This window comes from Plectropomus leopardus, chromosome 10 (genome assembly GCF_008729295.1).
Source record: "Plectropomus leopardus isolate mb chromosome 10, YSFRI_Pleo_2.0, whole genome shotgun sequence".
Classification (NCBI taxonomy): Eukaryota; Metazoa; Chordata; class Actinopteri; order Perciformes; family Serranidae; genus Plectropomus; species Plectropomus leopardus.
In genome coordinates this window covers 31,231,556-31,252,208 of record NC_056472.1, presented here as the reverse complement: position 1 = coordinate 31,252,208, position 20,653 = coordinate 31,231,556, and the positions used below count along the sequence as shown (strand labels likewise).

Genomic DNA, 20,653 nt, shown 5'->3' with positions numbered 1-20,653 from the left:
GAGAGGTGGTGGGGCCTCCTTTATTTCTGCATCCAGGGGCCCATCGGCTCATAATCGGCCCCTGAGTACAGTTACTGTAATTTTTTCCACTGTTCATTATACAAAACTTGAACACATGGAGAACCCCTCCCCCAAAAAAGGAACACACACACACACACACATAATGCATGTTGCTCATGTTGAATTAAAATGAAATTAGTAAACTGCTCAGCGTCTTCACCTGCACTTCCATTATGTCATTATTGCAAATAAATTACATACATCTCTTTTAATTTGACCAAAAATTATCAAATATGAATTGAATAATTGTTAAAGAGAGATGCACAGAAAAGCAGAACAGCTGCAAAGAGCTACAAAATTGCTAAAAAAGACTCAAAATGTACACAAAGAGACGCAAAGCAGATACAAAGAGACTCAGAACAACTTTAAAGAGACACAAAATTACTTTAAATAGAATCAAAATTAATACAGAAAACACAAAGCTACTATGAAGAGATACAAAACGACCACAAAGAGGGCTTAACACTCACAAAGGAGCACAAAATTACTAATAATAGACACAAAATGGCCACAAGACTCAAAATGAAGAGAAAGAAACACAAAGCGATGACAAAGAGATGCAAAGCAACTACAAAGAGGGGCGAAACACTCACAAAGAGCCACAAACTGACTAAAAGGAGACACAGAGTGACCACAAAGACACTAAAAAGGTACACAGAGAGACGCAAAGTAGCAAAAAGAAATGCAGAATGACGACAAAGAGGCTCAAAATTAAAACAAAGGGACACAACGCAACAACAAAAAGATGCAAAATGACTGTAAAAAGCCAAACAATTACCACAAAGAGGCTCAAAATGAAAACAGAGACACAAAACAGCAACAAAGAGATGCAAAACGTCTACAAAAAAGCTATAAAGTGACACAACACCACAGAGAGATGTGTAACAACGTCAAAGAGACACAAAACAACAAAAAAAGAGGCCTTATAAATATAGAGTCTGTGTATCTTGCTCCTATAAGAGAGGTGGTGGGGCCTTCTTTGTGTCTGTGCCCATGGGCCCCATTGTCACATAATCCGCCCCTGAGTAAAACTACTTTTTCCTCTGTTCATTATACAAACAATCACGTGGAGATGACTAAAACAGAAACTATTTTCAGGTGAGGCAATGGGTGTTGCACACAGTGAAGTGAAATAAAATGAGTTATCAGTCATTCATCCGCAGAAAAGAGGCAGCTCGGCCAGCACTTGCAGACACTTTGACCCTCTGTCTCACAGTCAGGTCTGCGGCTCTGAGCCCAACAACGGCACTATTGTACCGCTGCAGGAGCCCACTTCACAACTAACGGACCTCCTGCTCCACACCAAGTGAGTTCATCCCAGCTTTGCACGCAGAAATACTCTTCTGCTGCATGATATTTCTGTCTTTAACAGAGCTTTTCTCACCAGAAGTCTGCAGAGGTCAACTGAGGCGGAACAAGTCCAAGTTTTATGGTGGAATATTAACTTTTAAGTCGGCTTTTAAGAGGATACATGACCGAGGTTTTTGTGTTGGTGTCTTCAGAGAGGAGCAGAGCGGAGTGGGACGGACTTGGATATTAGTCAGGAGCTACCGATGCGACAGTCAAACTTCCAAAAAGTCTCACCAGCAAATAAAGCATCATGACTAAGGTACGTTTTATGTGCAGAATAAAGCGCGCAACTTGTTTTGTTGTTGGAAAGTGTTTTTTTAATCATATAAATCCACTGTGAAAAGTTGCATCGAGTGTGGCTCAGAGGGGAGGACACCCGGGAGCAGAAGGGGCTTCAAAGGGCTGTAAACGAAGTGAAAATGTGTTTTTATTTCTTTTTCTTAAAAGTGAAACTGTTGACATTTGAAACAAAGAGATTTAGTCTGCAGACTGTCTCACTGAACCGCTGCTTCAGTGAGATGATGCAACAGGCGCTCGGACAGATTTGGTGCTACACATGCATGTACGATCAGAGACCGACTGTGATGGGAAATTGTTTAAAAACTCATTTCACTCACATGCAATACAAAAGTGGTATCACATCCACTTTCCTTATAGTTAGCACATATTTCGAGATATTTGTCTTTCTTTTTTTTCATTTACACTACTTTCTTGTGAGGAAATAGTCTCGGTGATACTGTGATAGTGGATTATTTTTCCCATTGTGAAAGGGACAATGATTAACAAAACAACCACACCTCAAGCTCCATTCAGCGGCGCCTCTGGGGCTCAAAATCACATCACATGATGGAGGTAATGGTAAGATTGGGGAAGACGATTTCTTTTAAGAAAAGAAGAAAAGTCAATTTACTGTAAAATTTAATAGACATTCCGATAAACTGTAGGTTTGCAGAATAATGATGAATGAAACCAAAACAATATTGACGAAAAATTGGTAGAGTAGCCAGTTTTCCTGTAAGCGACCGTTTATAGCACAAAAATGAAGTTTAAAAAAGACAAAAAAAGAGAAAAGAACAGAAAAGTCAAATCTAACTATTTAAAGTCCAGTGTGAAGGATAAAAAAAAACTTAAATTAATACTAGAAAAATGTGCAGAACAAGTCACTGAATACAAAAGATAAGAGATCAGCAGTGATCAAATCAGAAATACTTAATTGATTACCGGGAGAATCAAGAAGTATGATGCCAGCATAGAGAATTATAGAAAGTAGAAACAAGTACCAGCACAAGCATATAACAATAGAAAATAGAAATAGCCTACAGTAATAGTAGTAATAGCAGTAACTAGTATATCAATATTTAATAAATAAAAGTATGTATTGTGGGGTGAAGTGTGTGAAAATATAAATATAAAGAAATATAACAGACAACTAATATATGTGAATATTTAAATTATATTATGGATAATCTGCTTAGTGTGTAAAATGTGCAAAATATAAAACTGTGCCTTATGTTACAATGCACTGTATAAAACTACTATGTAAGTTCAAGATATTAAAAATATTACCATAATGAGCAAAAGTCAATGTTTTATCATTGTTAAGAAACTTTAAACACATTAAATATCAATTTTTGATCACATTTATTTCAGTAATTCACATATTAAATATTAATATTTGATCACATGTGAAGTTTAATATGGTATTAATGTCAACTGCTGTCCATGTAGACTGACCTAAGCATCTAAAAATGTATTATATAAGATATATTTTAAAAAATGAAATAACATATAAGAGTATAAATAAACTGGAAACAGTTATCAACCTCTTGTTCTAATGCTCTTAGCATTAAGAGCATTAAGTCAGAAGAACAACTTATTTTTTTCCAAAGCTTTATTTAACAGAAATATGTACAAAAATATGTCACGCAAACAAACAAAAAAACCACAAATATGTGTGAGAGCACAGATAATTGACAATGACAGAACATAAACAATAATAATAATATTATACATAATTCAATAAAAAGAAAAAAGAATGGACAAGGACAGAAACAAAAGCAAGAAAACAAAAATAATTCATATTCACATCACATCAGGGGGGTTCGCCAAATTCGTTTTTTGTAATAGCCCAAAAATCTGACGCTTTTGATTTCGCAATTCGGAAATTCCGACCTTCAGACAGCCCGTGAACGCAGCATTAGAAACAACATGGCGGACTCCTAAACCCGGTTACCTGCTCTGTATTTACGATGCAAATACGATACAAACAGCTCATTTTAGGGTAACGAGAGCACGAGCCGAAGTTTCAGGTGATTGCAGACTAATGAAAAAATGGTTATATGATTATAGAAGCCACGTAGCCTTTATTTCAGGCTATAATTTATTTTAATTTCAGGATGTCTTTCTATAAAACGTTGTCTGAGCTAGCTAACGTTAGCGGCTAACAAGCTGCTCAAACTAAAATAATTACTATATGCAGATATGTAGCTTTAAAGGCTCATTTTACTGTATAGACAGAAAAATCTCACAAAAATGCTGATATTTAGTGATGATGCTCCTGGGGGGCAACGTCGGAGAGGTTAACCGTTATTTTCTCAACAGTTAACTGCATTTGGCTAACAGTGCTAATGTTTCCCAGCTAGCTAATAATGCTAGCAAGCTATCCTTAAACAGTCTTAAAAGCCACTGAATTATCTCGAAATAAAGTCTTAGTTGGGATTAACCTCTAAAGTCTGAGCAAATTGGTTTGATAATTTTCAAAAAGAAGTGGGGAGGCAGTGAGCAATTTATTAGTAAAAGGCAATGTTAAAAAAAACAACAGTTTTTTTATAGGTGGAAATAAAAAATAGGAAAACCAGGAAAAATGTCCAGAAAACTGTATTTACAATTATATATTCAAATTTTGTTACAAAAGAAGTAAAGATACATTTTTTTCAGGGTAATTTCTTGTTTGTTTTTATCTATTTTTTGCTTATTTTAAGATTTTTTTTCTAATTTCTTCTTTATTTTTTGGCCATGTATTGTGAAGTTGCCCATTGCCTTATCCCCATGTCTTTGCAAGACATCAAACCATTTTGCTCAGGTTTCAAAGGGTTACATGTCTTAAATCAATCTTTCAAAAGTCTGAGGAATTCGAAAAGGTTTGGAAGAAGGTTTGTTATTATTGCTTTTTCTTTTTTTATGTTACATTGTAAAATCTCATATCATTGCAAACAACATATCTTTTTAATAATTTATTGAATGCCTGTCATATTGAGGTCACATTATTTATGTATTTATAAACAATCATTGACTTAATTTTTATTTATTTAGTTTTTTTTAAAGAAGTTAAATGTTGCTACTTTGAACACTGCAAACAAAATAACATTCATCGTAGTCATTATGGGCCAGAGGCAGAAATCTTGATATCTCCAAACTAGGTCAAACACAACCTAAAAAAATACTGTATTTGCATGGATAGATGCCCTATAGAAGAGTGTTAGGACATATATTTTGTTTTAATTTTTAGTGGGAACTTACACTTAAAGTAAGAAGTAACACTGTACATACAAATAATTTATTATAAACTTAGAGTTTCTGCAGATATGGAGTACAAATATAGAGCTCTTTTCTTGCGTTGCGTATTTTATATAAGTTTAGCTCAGCGTGGTCACATCAGCAGCCTTAAAATGGTATAACTTTTGTTTCTGTGTAATGATTTACTGCAGTAATTTATGAGTTATTAAATCAGCCACATTCCTCAGATTACAGCTCAGAATATTGATAAACTCTGTTAGAGATGGTGGAAATATTGATTGAATTTGCAAGTTTTGGTTTATATTTGATGATGAGAAAAGATAATGGATTATGCATCTACTGTCAAAAGGTTTGTACAATTATTGTCTCATTCTTTTTTTGAAAAGTTTTAAACCTCATTCAGTAAACAAACTTTGTCCTCTTTTAGAAACTATGTGGGACCAATTACCCAGTCAGCATCTGCTTCATAGTGGTGAACGAGTTCTGCGAACGCTTCTCCTTCTATGGCATGAAAGGTATGCAAACTTTATAAAGGGAAAAAATGGTCGTGTAGATCGACCCGAAGAACTGGATTCATCATTAACAGAGTAGCTTTACAACCTTTTACTGGGACGAGTCCTTGACACAGAGATGAGTGGGTCACAGACACAGCCTGTAAAAGACAGTTGAGTGTCTTCTCCTCACATGACCTCACTGACACTCACATGTCTGTCCGTCACGTTACTTCAGGGCTGTAATCAGTTACCTTCTGTCACCAAAACCTCCCAGTGGGGTCTTAGGGGAATTCCCCACAGGGTTAAATTTGAAGAAAAGTGTACATGTGTGTACTATGAATATGTTTTATGATATTTTCTGTGACACACTATATTATGACCATTTATGACATAATATAACTTGAGACATTTTTACAACATTTTTTAGCAGTATAATCAGTGGGCGGCGCATTTTGAGCATATTTGAATAATATAATTACTGCCTATCTTGAGTCAGATGTTTTACCAAAATCAGATCCAAACTGTCCTTTATCCAAAAGCTTTTACATGTTTAAACAAATGATAAGCAGTATGTCCAGCTCGTCTGGTAAAACGTCTTCCTCCACTTGAGGTGCAGTGTAGGTTCATTCATGGTACTTCTACTGATGTATTCACTATTTGTATATATATTGCAAGTGATTGTTGCTGCGAACCAATCTCCCCTCTGGGACAAAAGAAGCATCTGTCTTATGTACGAGTTCACGTGCACATGTAAACATCCCATTCAAAATCTCAAGTTAACAGCTTAATTTGAAAATTAGGATTGATTCTGATTTATTGCAGGAAAGTGAATTTCACTTGATGATAGTAGCTGTGGGAACTACAAATATACATTTACAGCTGATGAGTTACAAATAATTGCCAATATTGATTGTTTTTTTCATCAATTGTTCACTCTCTATAAGTAAAAATAATTTCCACCAACTACCTCCAATATCACAGAATATATGAAATGAACAAACCAACAAGAAAATGCCCTGAAAAAAAGATGAAAAATAACAATAATGTCTTTAATTTAATTAAATTTAATTTACAATTATGATCGATTTAAACAAGGTTTTCTCTATGTTTTTCCCTAGCTTAAAAAAAATCCCAGTCGGAGTCCGCTATTTTCCAGCAATATGTGGGACATCTCTAGTCAAGTTGCTCATAACCTTTTTTCCCTTTTTTTTTGGAAAGACATCAAACCAAATTGCTTCACGTTGAAAGGTGTAAATTCTTGTGTAAGGCATCTGAACACAGCAAGAAAAATGATGTTAATCCAGATTTTAAAGGGTTAACTTCCAGAAATGAAGTGGTATATCTTGGACTTCTGGGGGATTTTTCCTGGTTGCTGAGTTGTTGGACAAACCGTGTACGAAGTTAATGGTAAACATGACCATGTGACTCCTGTTTGTCTGCAGTCGCCTGTGTGGTGATGAAAGACACATCCGGGCTGACGAGTTTGTCCTCGTAAAGGACAACAACACCTAAATTAAGACTTCTGATTAGGGATGCCCGATAATGGGACTTGCCAATGGGACTTATTCTGATAATACATTTTTTGACCGATAAATAGAACCAATAATAAAAAGCATAAATTATTTTGATTTTGCATGTTTTGTCGGTGTTTTCACTGTAGTGTAGAGGACACTGTTATGGTTGTTATACAATAAAACAACATTTCCACGTCCAAAAACAAACCAACAAGACGATCTAAGATCCCAGGGTGACGAGAGGAGAGAACTACTAACGTGCCGGGCTTTATCGTTATTTAGCGGCTTTTCGGACCCTCTCAACGGCGTTGTTTTTTGAAAAAACACAACAGGAGAAACATTTAGCATGATGAGAGGACACGCTGGTCGCGGTTTGAGTTCAGGTGTAGTGAGTTTCCAGCTCGGTTATGCTGAAAGAATAAACTGATATCTGATGTTTGATTCTTTCCAACAACAAGCAGAACAACATGTAAATCTGCAGAGATCACAACAAAGCCGTTACAAACCCGTAACTCAGACTGATTATTTTCGGCATTATTTTTCAAGTTAACATAAGAACATACGAGGGAAAAAGAACCGAAAAATATAAAAATGAAATTGATCTTGCTCATGAAAATGACTTTCTTTCAAAAATGTGATTTTCCAGCTTTTTGTCTAAAATGTTTCTTTTATGAAAATGCTCATATTAAATTCATCTGTACTCACCACATGTCAGCCTGTCATACCCTCAGGTAATGAAAAACAAACAACAAGAAGTTATCGGTTATCGGTATCTAATCGGCCACGAGAAATTATGAGTTTTTCGTCATTGGTTAAAATAATCAATCTTAGCTTTTCGTGCCACTATTGCTCAATAACACACTGTCCTCTGTATTAAAGTAGTGCTACAGGGAGGCAAGAGAGAAAAGGGCAATTAAAAAGACAACTAAGTATTTTGGCTGTGATGATATTTCTAATAAAACTCAGGAAAGAATAATGCAGCCTACTTTTCACATTTAACCAGGCCAAAGGACTATTTATTAGCTTGGAGGTAAGACTCAAACTTGTGATGTCATTGGATATAAAGCGTGGAGCTGCTCCATAGACAAAGAAAAGGAGCTTGATTTTGTGGATCCAATGATTATGGAATATGAGATTCTGAGGGATTCAAATGATACAAATGAGCCACAGAGCAGACTTTTGAATACAAAAGATCTTGTTGACACAAACATATGAACTTGGATGTATCTGTCCTCCTGATCTGGATCACAGCTTCATGCTTTTGTCTGTTTATAGCGGTGCTCACGCTCTACTTCCTCACCTACCTGCATTGGGACAAAGATCTTTCCACCGCCATCTACCATGCCTTCAGCAGCCTCTGCTACTTCACACCCATAATGGGAGCTCTCATCGCTGACTCCTGGCTCGGAAAATTCAAGTGAGTCTCCGTGTCCTTCATCCCTGAATGCAGTAATGGGTCACTTAACCCAGAATCACCAAACAAACAGTAGTATCAAAGCCATGCACATAATTTGTTTATGTGCAGCAGCCATCTCATTAAAAAGGAGTCGAATTATATTTTGTTTGTGCTGGTCAAAGCATCAAGAACGAGATTAAAAGAACAACTTTTTAGCAGTCTTTACAGAAACTAAGATTATCCAAAAACCTAAACTTTGAAGGGACAGTTTCTGTCAAAATCAAAAAACAATATTTTATTTATTTTTATAATATCGGCCGTAGAGATGTCTGCCCTCTCTCCAATATAATGAAACTAGATGACGCTCGGCTTGTAATGCTCAAAGTACCAAATAAATAAAGAAAAAACTCAACATTAATGTCTCTTTCCAGAATTCATGACCAAGATAATCCACAGACTTTGTTGTGAGCAGTTTCATGTAGGAACTATTTTTGTTTTTACCACCCACCAACTGTATCCCAGCTCAGTACATCTACTAATGAATAAGAGGCTCGTGCTCATGATAATGCGAGATGTCAACATTAACGGCGTCCTCCTCGGCTGAGCTGCATCATAAGCTGGCTCAGCGTTGGTAGGTGAGCCATCGGTACAGTGATACAGTTGGTTGGTTTAGTTTAGTAGAAAATAAATAGTTGCTCCATGAAACTCTGTCAGTGAGTAGATGCACGCTTCCTTCTGCGCTGGGATACGGTTGGTGGAGGGTAGAACAAAAATAGTTCCAACATGAAACTGCTCACAAAAAGGTCTGTGGATTATTTTAAGGAAAGATACAATACTTTCTTGTCCATTTTCAAAGAAATGTGTCTTGCGTCCTCAACAAGCTCTCAACAATCAACAGAATACCATAAAAACAATTAAAAAAAATGTAAAAAACATCTGTAAGGTCGCCCTCCAGCAGTCACCAGAAAGACTATACACTAAGCGACCATATGCCGCTCCAACAAACTCTGTTATGTGAGAACCAGGTTCACATCATAGACATCATGTATTCTTGAGTAACCGGGTAATGATTTATGTAAAGATAGTTTGCTTTTGAGTTTCTCAAATGTGTTTTTTTGCCTGTTTTAACACCACAAGCTGAGTGCCATTTAGTTAAATTACATTGGAGAGAAAGCTGACATCTGTAAGGCCACGATGTCTGCAACATTATGCAACTCACCACCAATCAAGACTGATAAATAGCATCACAGGTAAGATGAAAAAGAGGTTTATGTGAGTGTCCATTGTGCATCTGTAGTTGCACCTTTGCTGGTTTTCTTAGTTTGCAATACATCATGCAGTATTTTAACCCTTTTTAACCTGAGAGCTTTGTCTAAATTGTGTAGTACCGTCTGTTAGTGGGGATGAATCACCGTGGTCACTCACACACAGATCCTGAATAATGATAATAGCGCTGCTTTAAAAGTACATATCCACTCTCCACAGGACCATCATCTACCTGTCCATCGTCTACGTGCTCGGCCATGTGGTCAAGTCGGTCGGAGCCATTCCCACCGTGGGAAACAGCAACATGCACATGTAAGTTATCAGGAGCTGATTCAGTCATTTTGAGCTGGTTGGATCATACTGTAGGTCAGCACAGTTAGAAACAAACAAGTCCCTGTCATTACAGTGTATTAAGAGCCCGCAGGTGGATTCAGCAAGCCTAAAAATCTGACTCAACTGCCATTTTCTTTACTGCGAATTGCGTCAAGTATCAGAGATGTGAGCAGTGTTGCAGAATCCAGAGTTAAGCAGTTTTTCGTCATTGATTCATTTTTTTTGATTATGAGTTATTCATCATTTCAACAGTAAAAAATGTCTATCATAAGTTCCCACAGTCCAAGATGACGTCAGAATTATCTCGTTCAACCAGAAGATGTTAATTTGACAAAGAACGGTTCTACGGTTTTTTAATCAAAATTGTTTTAGCACTAGATTAGTTCTTTTTCTGTTAATCGAAGTGCTGAGTCCCTTCTTGGTAAATTAATTTTGAAAAACTTAATTAATTATCACATGTATCCTTTTTTTGTTAGTTTGCTTATGAATTAACAGACTAAAAGTTTCAGTGCTACAGTTAACCCTGTATGGTCCGTGTCTGGTAGCATTATCAGCAGTTCATTTGCATGTTTGTGTCAGTGTGGTCAGTACTGCAGTTTTCACATTCTTTATTGTTCATGTCCAGTAGTATTATCAGCAGCTCATTTGTGTGTGTATCTGTGTGTCTGTGTGTGTGTGTGTGTGTGTGTGTGTGTGTGTGTGTGTGTGTGTGTGTGTGTGTGTGTGTTGCAGCGGTCTGTCCATGGCGGGTCTGATACTCATAGCAATCGGCACCGGAGGAATCAAACCCTGCGTGGCAGCGTTTGGAGGAGACCAGTTTGATGAGGAGCACGTAAGTCACCGTACTTTCTCTTTCATGTGAAGAGAGAAGCGGTGTGCTGTTTGTAAACAGTGAGAAATACTGGAATGAGTCAATAAAAGTCAGTGACAGAAATCGATATCCATTATGCTAACTACAGAGAAGCCATTGAGAGCTTTGCTCCGCTCATTGTGACTCGACCTACCCTGAAAACATGATTTGTGAAATTTTGAGGTGTCTCCAAAATAATGACAGTATACTTTTTGCCCTGCATTTATTGTTTCATCTGTTGGGTGAGGTTACACAAAACTGCTAGAAATGCATTGTGTGCATTTTATTTAGCTTCACACAGTAATCACAGCGATTTTCATCACCTCCAGGTCAGCGAGAGACAGAAATTCTTCTCCATTTTCTACATGTCCATCAATGCTGGCAGCCTTTTGTCTACTGTGATTACACCCATACTGAGAAGTGAGTATCCACAGTCTTAAAGTGTTGTAATACACCCACTGAGTTAACGAGGTGTGACTAACATCACCGCGCTGATACCGCTAACGCTGGATTTGCTCCTACAGGTGATGTGCAGTGTTTCGGTGGTGACTGCTACGCTTTGGCCTTCGGGGTTCCTGCAGCTCTGATGTTGGTGGCTTTAGGTGAGTGTCCATCCACCTGTTACATCACTGAGCACCCCAGTCGCCAGAAGAAAATGTTTGCACGGTATGTTTCGACTAAAGCACGTGTACGTCGTATCCACCTTTCAAAAGTGACGAAGTATATGAGCTGACTTTGTCATGCAAGGGTGGAGGGGATGGTGGAAGGCATGGCACCCATAGAGAAGTCTGCCAGGCTGCAGGCCACTGTTCAAGATGAACAAACAAAGCGGTTGTTTTGAGTCATCACTGTCTTCCAGTGGCTTTGCAGCCACCAAACGTAGGTGTTTTTTGGCGATCCATAGCTATTTTACCACTGGGAGTAGTGCCTCAAAAAGGGATTGTTTTATTTGCTGAGACATCACTGCATTTCTGCAGGAATTTTGCCACCAAAAGCAGGTATTTTAAGCCAAAACAGGATATTTCATAACCATAACCATGTGGTTTTTGTGCCTAAACCTAACCACAGTATTTTGCTATATAATGCTGACACTCATATCCTTGGTTTGCATGCCAACAGTTATTCTGATGACTGGGTAGCATCCATTCAAGTCACGTGAAATTATATAAAAGTGACAGTGACTGCATGACACTGTCTTCTGCATGATATGGCGATAGGTCGTTAACTGACTGTATATTAAAGCAAAAGAATCAGATCTTAATGGACTTTTAATGCTGCTGATAGCATGGCTCTAGAGGTGATCCACCACTTTGCTTCCAAACTGAAATATCTTAACAGCTATTACAAGGATTGCCAAAAAAATTGTATAAACATGTGGGCCCAGAGGATGAAGCGTACCTAAAGAAAAGAAAAGCAAAGAAAAGCACCAGGCTTTAAGTAATGCCCCAGTTTTAATATGAGTATCCAAATTGTCACATTTCAGAATGTTGCATCTGCACACTGAGAGCATGTTTGCATGAAGTCCAGCTTCTGAAGGGCCGGGCTTCCTCTTGATCAAGGCCCCTCCTCATACGTCCTGACAGTCAGTTGTCTCTGCCTCTGAATCCCCACTGATCCTTGTGGGTTTCATGCTTCACTGAACGCTCACTGTGAAAACAGGCTGTGATTTTGTTACAGGCCGGGGCCACCGATCGCAGTGACGATGACACAAAATGCAGGTCTCGGTGTCAGAGGCCTGAGGCGTGTTTACAGCATGTTAGATTTTATTACTCTCAGATTTTATTTCAAAGCTGCTCCAGGAGGAAAAAAAATCCAAATATGGTTAACTACTCTGTCAGATTATGCTGTTTTTCCTCATGTCGGTCAGGAAATAAAGAGCTCATATGAGCGTATTGGTACTTCTGGTACCAGTCAAGTGGAGCAATTGTTTGCACAACAGCAGAGCCATTTCCAACATAAACAAATTTTCTTCAGTCCTCCGAGTCCAACCTAACTCTCCATCCATCTTGTGCAGTTGTGTTCATTGCTGGCAGCGTGCTGTACAAGAGGAATCCTCCCCAGGGAAACATCCTGTTAGAGGTCTGCAATTGCATCGGGGTGAGTCATCTCACAGTCCTCCTGAGTCGTATCAGATTATTTATTAAAGTGCAAACGGATTAATTCAAGTGCTATTTACCATCCAGGAACATTTTGTCTTGTTATAAAAGTATGAATTTTACACGTTGCTTCTGCTTCTATCTGATTTACACCGCTGTTATTTTCTTTTGGTTTGTAGTTTGCCATCAAAAACCGCTGGAAGAGATCAAAGTATGACTCTCCGAGGAAACACTGGCTGGACTGGGCTGAGGAGAAGTACACGGTAACAGAAGGACCCTCTCCACTAACTCTTCTGTGCAACAATTTGAGTCTTTTCTGTGGAGGACATTTGAAAAAGTACACGGGTGTTTTTACCGCATCGATACTCAGTGTGTTTTGTGTTTGTGTGTTAACAGAAGCGTCTGATCCAGGAGATTAAGATGGTACTGCGGGTTTTGGTGCTCTACATTCCGCTGCCAATGTTTTGGGCTCTGTTTGATCAACAAGTATGTGACGACAGCACTTAAGAGATTGCGCTACAAGAATTTCGATTTTTAACTAGGACACCCTTTAATATTACACGCACTCGTATCACTCTGTGCACAAAATGCATGTTTCAAAATCAAGCTTTAGAAGATATTATACATGAATATAATTTTCTACTTTCATTGAGTTAATTGCTTTATCAGTCTTAATAATAAATATCAAATATTCTTTAAATTTCAGAATTTAATCAATTCAATCAATTAAATCAGGCTTTCACTGAAGGGTGTGCACATATAATTGCAAACAGCAGCCAACAGAAACGATTTCTCTCTGAAACCTGTGATTGTCTGAAGTCTCCAGTCACAGGTTAGATTTTCTGAACCCTGAAAACAAAGCCGAGAGGAGCTGCAAAAGTCTGGCTTTCTCTTGGGCCACTTTAATTACAATATGCTCAAAGTTCATTCAGGGATTTTTCTCCAAGTGACGCCGAAATGAAACTGCCTGCCGCGGCTTTAAATGAAGTGTCATGTTCAATTTTTGATTGAATATGACATGAGGTCATGATCTTGTTTTATCGCTCTCTTTTCAAAATCCCGTAACTATCTGTTATCTCCTCCTCCAACTGGCCAAAACATCACAACCATCTTATTATGGAAAACCTCAAAGCCACATTCAACATTCCTGAGCTTCAACTCAGTCTTTGTTTAAAACAACTGATTCAAAAGCATGGACATGTGTCTCTTGGAAGACATGTCAAATGTTTAGTTATTTATACTCTCCAGGAAAACAAAAAAAGAAACCAGGTCTGCTGTTGTCAAAGGGTCATTATGCACACTAGCAGTTAAGCTGATGCCTTTAGTACTTTGACAGTAACAGTTGGTGTTTGTCTTTATTGCAGGGCTCCCGCTGGACAATTCAAGCCACAAGGATGAACTTGGCTTTTGTAAGAGCTTCTTTGCATTAGATAACAGTGGTTTTAAAAAGTCAAAAAGCTGATAAAATCTTGTATTGCACTTTGATATCAGTGGGTGGGTTTTTTGTGATATTCATCCCATGGCACAGTCTCGTAAATGTTTCCTTTGTAAGGGTGTTGTTGCATTTCATCATTTTAATTACAGTAAATTACATGTTTATGGTCTTAATAAACCACACACTCCTCCAGTTGGAGGTGAATTTTACTGTGCAATGCAAACCCTGCACATATAGTCAAATTCACAGTTAAAGTTTAAATAATAAAGATAAAATCTTCTTTTTTTCTTTTCAGGGAGATTCCTTCGTTATTAAACCGGACCAAATGCAGGTATGTGTAGGTCATCTTCCTCTCAGCGAAATAAGCAAAAACCCACAACAAGGTGTTCTGATAGAACAAAACACTACAGGACATGAATAAGGAAAACTGTGGCACCTTAACTCTTTAAAACCTGGATCAACATCAGTTTTCTTGTGCTGCATTCAGACACCTTTGAAAGCTGACCCTTTGAAAACTGCACAAAAAAGGCAATGGCCATCTTGGCAAGAAACTTTCCACAAATAATAAGAAATTTTACCCAAAAATTCATAATAATAAGAAGCGAGGTTTGTTTTAGAAAATAATTCAAAAAAGGGAAAAATATCTGAAAAAATATATTTATATGATTTTACACTTAAAGTTATGTACAGAAAAAAGTATAATAAAATGTGTAAAAATACCCTTTTTTATTGTATATTTTCAGCACTTTCAGCAGCAAAACCTCACACAAACAATATTTTATGAGAAGTTGTTGCCATAAAATGTTTTTTGGATGAAAAATGATGATATTATATATAAATGAAATATTAATTTTCTAAATAATTGACTATTTGTTTCAGCTGCACTTGTATATTTTCATATTTTAATTTTTGCGCAAAAATCTTAAGTTGTAAAGTAGTTATCAAATAAAAGTAGTGGAGGGAAGAGTACATTGTTTCCCTCGGAAGTGTCATGGAGTATTAGTCGAAAGCGACATGAGATTAAAATACTCAAGTAATATAAAAGTTACTAAGATTTGCACTTTAATACAATACTCGAGTAAATGTACTAAGTTACATTCCAGTACTGATCAGTAGAGGGACACACAGTAACTGAAATTACAGTAACTGGGATCAATGCAAGTATTTTCTATTTTTTATTTTTTCTGAAATGTAATAATCTAGTCATTTTAATAACTGTGAAACACAATCCTAATTTGATTAAATAATATCCAAGCATTTTTTAAATGTTCCTTAAATATAAAACTTTTTTTCCCCTTGTGCTTGGCAACAATTTGTGAAAACGAGATGTTTTTCTCTTATCTTTGTACAAGTGCTCCGAACCTCTCATAAAATTTTGTCTTACCTGAGAGAAAAGGAAAAATAAGAAAACACTGGTGAATGCCCCAAATCAATGGGTGCTAACAAAATAAGAACAAATCCTGGATACAAGCGAAAATAAGAGAAAAAAATGTTTGTGTGTAGTTTCTTGCATGAGACCCATTGTCATGTTGCATTTTCCTTCTTATTTGATCCTTTTATTGAACCTGTCAGCCGTCAACATGTCAGGAAGATGCCTGACTTTTCCTGGAACTCGTTCTCATGAAAAACCTTTTACAGCTGTTAATCACTGCCATCCTGCCATCTCTTTACTGTTGATATTGAATCACAAACAGTCTTATATTCACGTATAACTGTAACCTTTATGATTTTATGATTTTTAGTGGGCGTTTAACAGCAAGTTTTTTTCCCTTCCTGTTGTCTAGATGTTGAACGCTCTGCTGATTCTTGTCTTTGTGCCGATCTTTGACCTCATCATATATCCGCTTGTTGGCCTTTGCAAAATCAACGTCACGTGAGTAGGAGTCTCCCTTTTTTGGATACACCCAACTTTATTGCAGAAATGAGCATTTAAGAAGCCTCTTAAACTGGAAAATGAGCCCAGTGACCTCAGATTTAGATCCCAAAGATACAAATCAGGAGAACAAACTGTTAACGAAGAAGGGACATGTCTGTGTACATAAACATGATGTACATCTTGAAGAATACATGTGATGAGTGACTCAGGGATTTTTACAGTGTATTTGTGTGGAAAAATGTCACAACTCAGAATTTATTTAAAACTGTATAATAATAATAATAATAATAGCAATAATAATACAAATATTTCTGATGTTGCATGGTAAAATCTTGAAATAAATGGCACAATAAAAAAACCCAAACAAAATAAAATAAAACAAAAAGAATGACTCTCACATTATGTCATTAAATCAACCTAAAAGTCATGTTTTATGTTTAAATTAATTAGGGCAAAAATGTCCCTCGATGGGGTTTATGGTTTATTTTTTTCATCAACATTGTTTTTTTCGTGGTAAAATTGTTCTTAAATTTTGCTCTGGTTGGCATTAAAAAAGTCTTAAAAAGTCTTAAATCCTACTCGCCTTAAGGTGCAGGAACCCTGTGAGAAGGACATTTGCAACAGATGGCATTACGTCACAAGTGATGAGGCGGTCTCTTGTCAGGCAGGAGATCAGTGAGGACAATGATGTGGAAATCACTTCTCTGATATAAAAAGTGATAAAGGTCGACTTTGAATGAAAGCTGTGTAAAAGTGTTGACTGTCTGTCCTTCAGGCCTCTCAGGAAAATGGCCGCAGGCATGATTTTTGCAGCGCTGGCCTTTGGAGCGGCCACGCTGGTGGAGGTGAACGTTGTGGTACGTATCATAAATCTTTCCTCTTCTTACAAAATAAAGAGACGCTCACTAAAATGTGAACTTACTTACACACAGAGGTTACTTGTGTTCATGCAAACCTAAAAACACTTGTACATAGACTACAATGCATCCTGGAAAACCTGAAATTCTTTCATGCAACTTTCGTTTTAGCGAACAATATTAAAAAAATGTCCTTGAAATAGGTTTCATTTGAATATGACACTCAGACATTCAAGTACCAGGATAACTTGAAATTCATATTTTTTCACTTGGTTTTTGAAAAAGTACTTGAATATAATTACAGAACAGAAGGATCAATTATTTTATGAAACGTTCGCCGTTCGAGCAGTATGAGCTCAGAGCGCCAGCAGGATTTTTCACCAGCCTCCAAAACTTTTACTGTTAAAAGAGATTGAGCTTGTCAGTCACATACCTGAATCATGACAACCAGTTCATTAATAATTAGTCCATTTTAAGGTCCTGGTAACATGTTTGCTCCATCAACAAATTTGCACAGTTATTTTTCTACTGATGGCTGTCTGGAAAAAAACATTTCAACCAGGAAAATAAGTGCTTCAAAAAGTAGTTTGAAGTCTCTGAACTGGACTTTCCTCCGTCTGTACGAACCCTGAAAACCCTGAACGGTCCCAGTGGTCAGGGTGTACAGTTGCTGCACTGTCACCCCCACATGTAATTTTATCTGATGTCCTCATGCCTTGGATGCTGGCAGCTGAAGGTAGAGCTGGAGGTACATTTGAAATCATTTTGGGAGCTGGGGGTCATGTCTTAAAAAAGCCTGGCACAAACAGCAGATGTTGCACTATTCCATATTTTGAGGTGTTAGGGTACATTAATCAGAGTACGCACGGCTGCATGTAAACAGAAATACTAGTGGACTATTTTTTTCTTAATAGCCATGTTAAGAGTAGGAATATTGTCTTTTTTGGCATAAGGGGCAAAAGAAACTTCATATTTTGTGCATGTAAACTAAGTCAGTGTTGTGCTCTAATTTTCTTCTGTACCTGCTAGAAAACGGTGGTGGATCCTGCACCTCGGGGGAACTGTCTCCTGCAGGTCTTTAACCTGGCAGAGGGTAACGTGAGTCTGGAGATCCCCGGCAGCAATCCGTTCCCAGAGCCGATCCAATACCTTAAGGTAACTGGACAGATTTTAGACTTGAAATTTGTGCGCGTCGTGAGTGTGACAGTGTCAACCTATGCAGGGTTCATCGGCCGCTTATTTCATTAATATTAACCAGGAAAAGCCTGAATGATTGAGATAAAAATGTTCTGCAGGAGTGTGTCCTCACTGGAACAGCAGCAGTAAATACAACAGAGAAAAAAAAAGAATTTCAAGCAGAATTATTATAGACAGGAATCTGCTAAAACAAATAATCAATCAACAATCAAAATGGTAGCATGAAACAATCAGAATCATATCACCCAAAAAATGCACCGAAATTAGCAGATGCGCATAAGCCTGAAGGTGTAGAGGCTCGCTGTGGGCTCAGAGTCAGCGTGCAGCTTGTGTTTGGCCGTTTCTAACTCGTTCTTTCGGTTTTACATTTTAATGAACCGCTAAGCCAAACTTGTTTTTCCAGCCTCCAGCTGCTCTACAGAAATATTATTATATAAATATTTTCCTTTCCTTCTCACGTCCATGGCTAATTTTGCAACTTCATTTTAAGAAATATGTGAGGCTGTAATACAGTTTTCTAAATGGTAATAATTAATGTATTGAAACTGTCAGGTTAAATGGATAGTTTGGATATTTTAAAGTGAGGTTGTATGAAGTACATTTCTATAGTCAGCGTGTTACATGTAGTAGTATGAGTCGACGCGTCCCCAGTTTGGAGAAGCAGAAGGAGTACCAACACTGGCACTAAGTAATGTACTGCTGTGAACTGGGGCAGCAGCAAAACATATTTTAACCACCTAAATAACACTAGTATCAGTCACTGTGTACACTATATGTAGGATATTATCACGGCTGTCGCTTGCTGTTATATCACTATATTAAAAGCCAGACTCTATTGAGAAAAACAGTGATTTAACAGCGTTAAAAACAGGAGCTGCGGGTCTGTTGCATTGTTGTGTGTCTTTGGCATTTAAAAGGGTTGATTTGGTTCACCACAGTCGCCCAGTTACACAATTGAACTAACTGATCGAGGCAGCTGTAGACCAGCAACTCCTGTATACTGTGAGGTAAAATTACTGTTTTTCTCCGTTGAGTCTGGTGTCTTTGACAAGAGCATAGATTGAAGCCATTACTGGCATATATGTGTCAGAGAGGGCTGTCTACGGCAAGGTGATGTGGTGAAAATATTCTAAATATAACGTACATTCAGACTGATATTGATTCTTTTAGATGGCTAAGATACGTTTTGCTGCTGCCCCCCATCCACAGCAGTACGCTGCCGAGCTTCTGTGCCGGTTCTCTGTCTGCTTCTCCAGACAGGGTGTGTGTGACTGACATGTCCTGTAGGTAATATGCCAAATATGGATAGGTACCTCATACAAAGCCACCTCAGAAGATCAGAATTAAAAACTCAACTGAGGCAAAAAGATGTTTATGAAACAGTGAAGAACCTGAACATGAACTCTCCGGTCTCTCTGTGTCAGGACACTCCTAAATATGTGAAGTTTCCAGCGTCTGGCGAAGACCTGAAGATTCAAGTCACGCTCAGTGGAAAAACCTCAGAGTGTAACTACACGTTTGTCGAGGAGGAGGCTTACAGTCTCATCTTACACCCAGTCGCTGGTGGAGTCCAGTGTGAACGTGTGAGTGACCCTGAAAATTCTTTCTAAATCTTCGTAGTTTTTTTTCCATGGCATTATAATTGATGACTAAATAAGCAAAAGTCAGAGTTAAAGATTTGACGTAAGCAAACAACCCTACAACTGTTGTCTGATTTTGATAAATTAATGTTATTGACAGAAACCTCCTTTTTTTAATTGCTCAGGTGGTCGACTGCATAACAAAAAATCAAGATGGGAATCCCCTGCTGAGGTAAAACATGTTGAATTTAGAGATTATGACTCATGTTTTGCACCGACACTTAAAAACATATACGATCATTTCTCTTTTGCAGCTGTAAAAATGTAGGTCAACTCTACTAACCTGAATTGTCAGTTATGTTTGCTGATCAGTTCCTCTGATTCAACAGGTTCCTCAACACACAGCCGGAGGCCGTAGACCTGACTGTTGGAGAAGTGACTTTCCAGGTGGCCTCTGGTTACAGCATGTCGCCCAACAAGACCGTGGAGCGAGGAGAGTGAGTGGGACTGGGGGGTCTAATGCTGCATTCATGAGCTCCTTGGGAAGTTAGGAAGTCTTTATTCCAACTTTGGTGTATTCATGAGCTTTAAGTCGTAATATATAAACAACATAAAGGCTGTAAAGATGATGTGGGTTTATTTATCGCTCAGGTATTTAAACAACACGTTTATAACAGTTTAAAGCTTCATCTTACAAAAAGATTTCGTCACAGATTTGTTGCTGCTCTGGTACATCCCCGAAAACTACTTGAATTTTGCTGAACTTGACAAATGCTGCTAACACTTTTCTAACTAGTCTGGGTCAGTGTTTCCCATCTGGTCTGATCTGAGTC

General features: G+C 37.7%; 1 protein-coding gene across 2 annotated transcripts in view; it reads left to right on the top strand.

Moving 5' to 3' along the window:
* Nucleotides 1-1,217: 1,217 nt before the first annotated feature.
* Nucleotides 1,218-20,653, top strand: part of slc15a2 (solute carrier family 15 member 2) — a 37,320-nt gene continuing 17,884 nt past the window's right edge. For both annotated transcript variants that reach the window (XR_006106173.1, XM_042494085.1), the window contains exons 1-19: nucleotides 1,218-1,366; nucleotides 1,563-1,669; nucleotides 5,354-5,441; nucleotides 8,210-8,351; nucleotides 9,816-9,908; nucleotides 10,662-10,761; nucleotides 11,109-11,199; nucleotides 11,304-11,381; nucleotides 12,794-12,876; nucleotides 13,055-13,138; nucleotides 13,272-13,361; nucleotides 14,240-14,284; nucleotides 14,606-14,641; nucleotides 16,095-16,183; nucleotides 16,962-17,043; nucleotides 18,073-18,198; nucleotides 19,665-19,823; nucleotides 20,006-20,052; nucleotides 20,210-20,317. Coding sequence is in view for 1 of the 2 variants with exons in the window: in XM_042494085.1 (XP_042350019.1) it covers nucleotides 1,661-1,669; nucleotides 5,354-5,441; nucleotides 8,210-8,351; nucleotides 9,816-9,908; nucleotides 10,662-10,761; nucleotides 11,109-11,199; nucleotides 11,304-11,381; nucleotides 12,794-12,876; nucleotides 13,055-13,138; nucleotides 13,272-13,361; nucleotides 14,240-14,284; nucleotides 14,606-14,641; nucleotides 16,095-16,183; nucleotides 16,962-17,043; nucleotides 18,073-18,198; nucleotides 19,665-19,823; nucleotides 20,006-20,052; nucleotides 20,210-20,317 (1,550 nt within the window). In the remaining variant the exon portion in view is untranslated. The remainder of the gene's footprint in view (nucleotides 1,367-1,562; nucleotides 1,670-5,353; nucleotides 5,442-8,209; nucleotides 8,352-9,815; nucleotides 9,909-10,661; nucleotides 10,762-11,108; nucleotides 11,200-11,303; nucleotides 11,382-12,793; nucleotides 12,877-13,054; nucleotides 13,139-13,271; nucleotides 13,362-14,239; nucleotides 14,285-14,605; nucleotides 14,642-16,094; nucleotides 16,184-16,961; nucleotides 17,044-18,072; nucleotides 18,199-19,664; nucleotides 19,824-20,005; nucleotides 20,053-20,209; nucleotides 20,318-20,653) is intronic.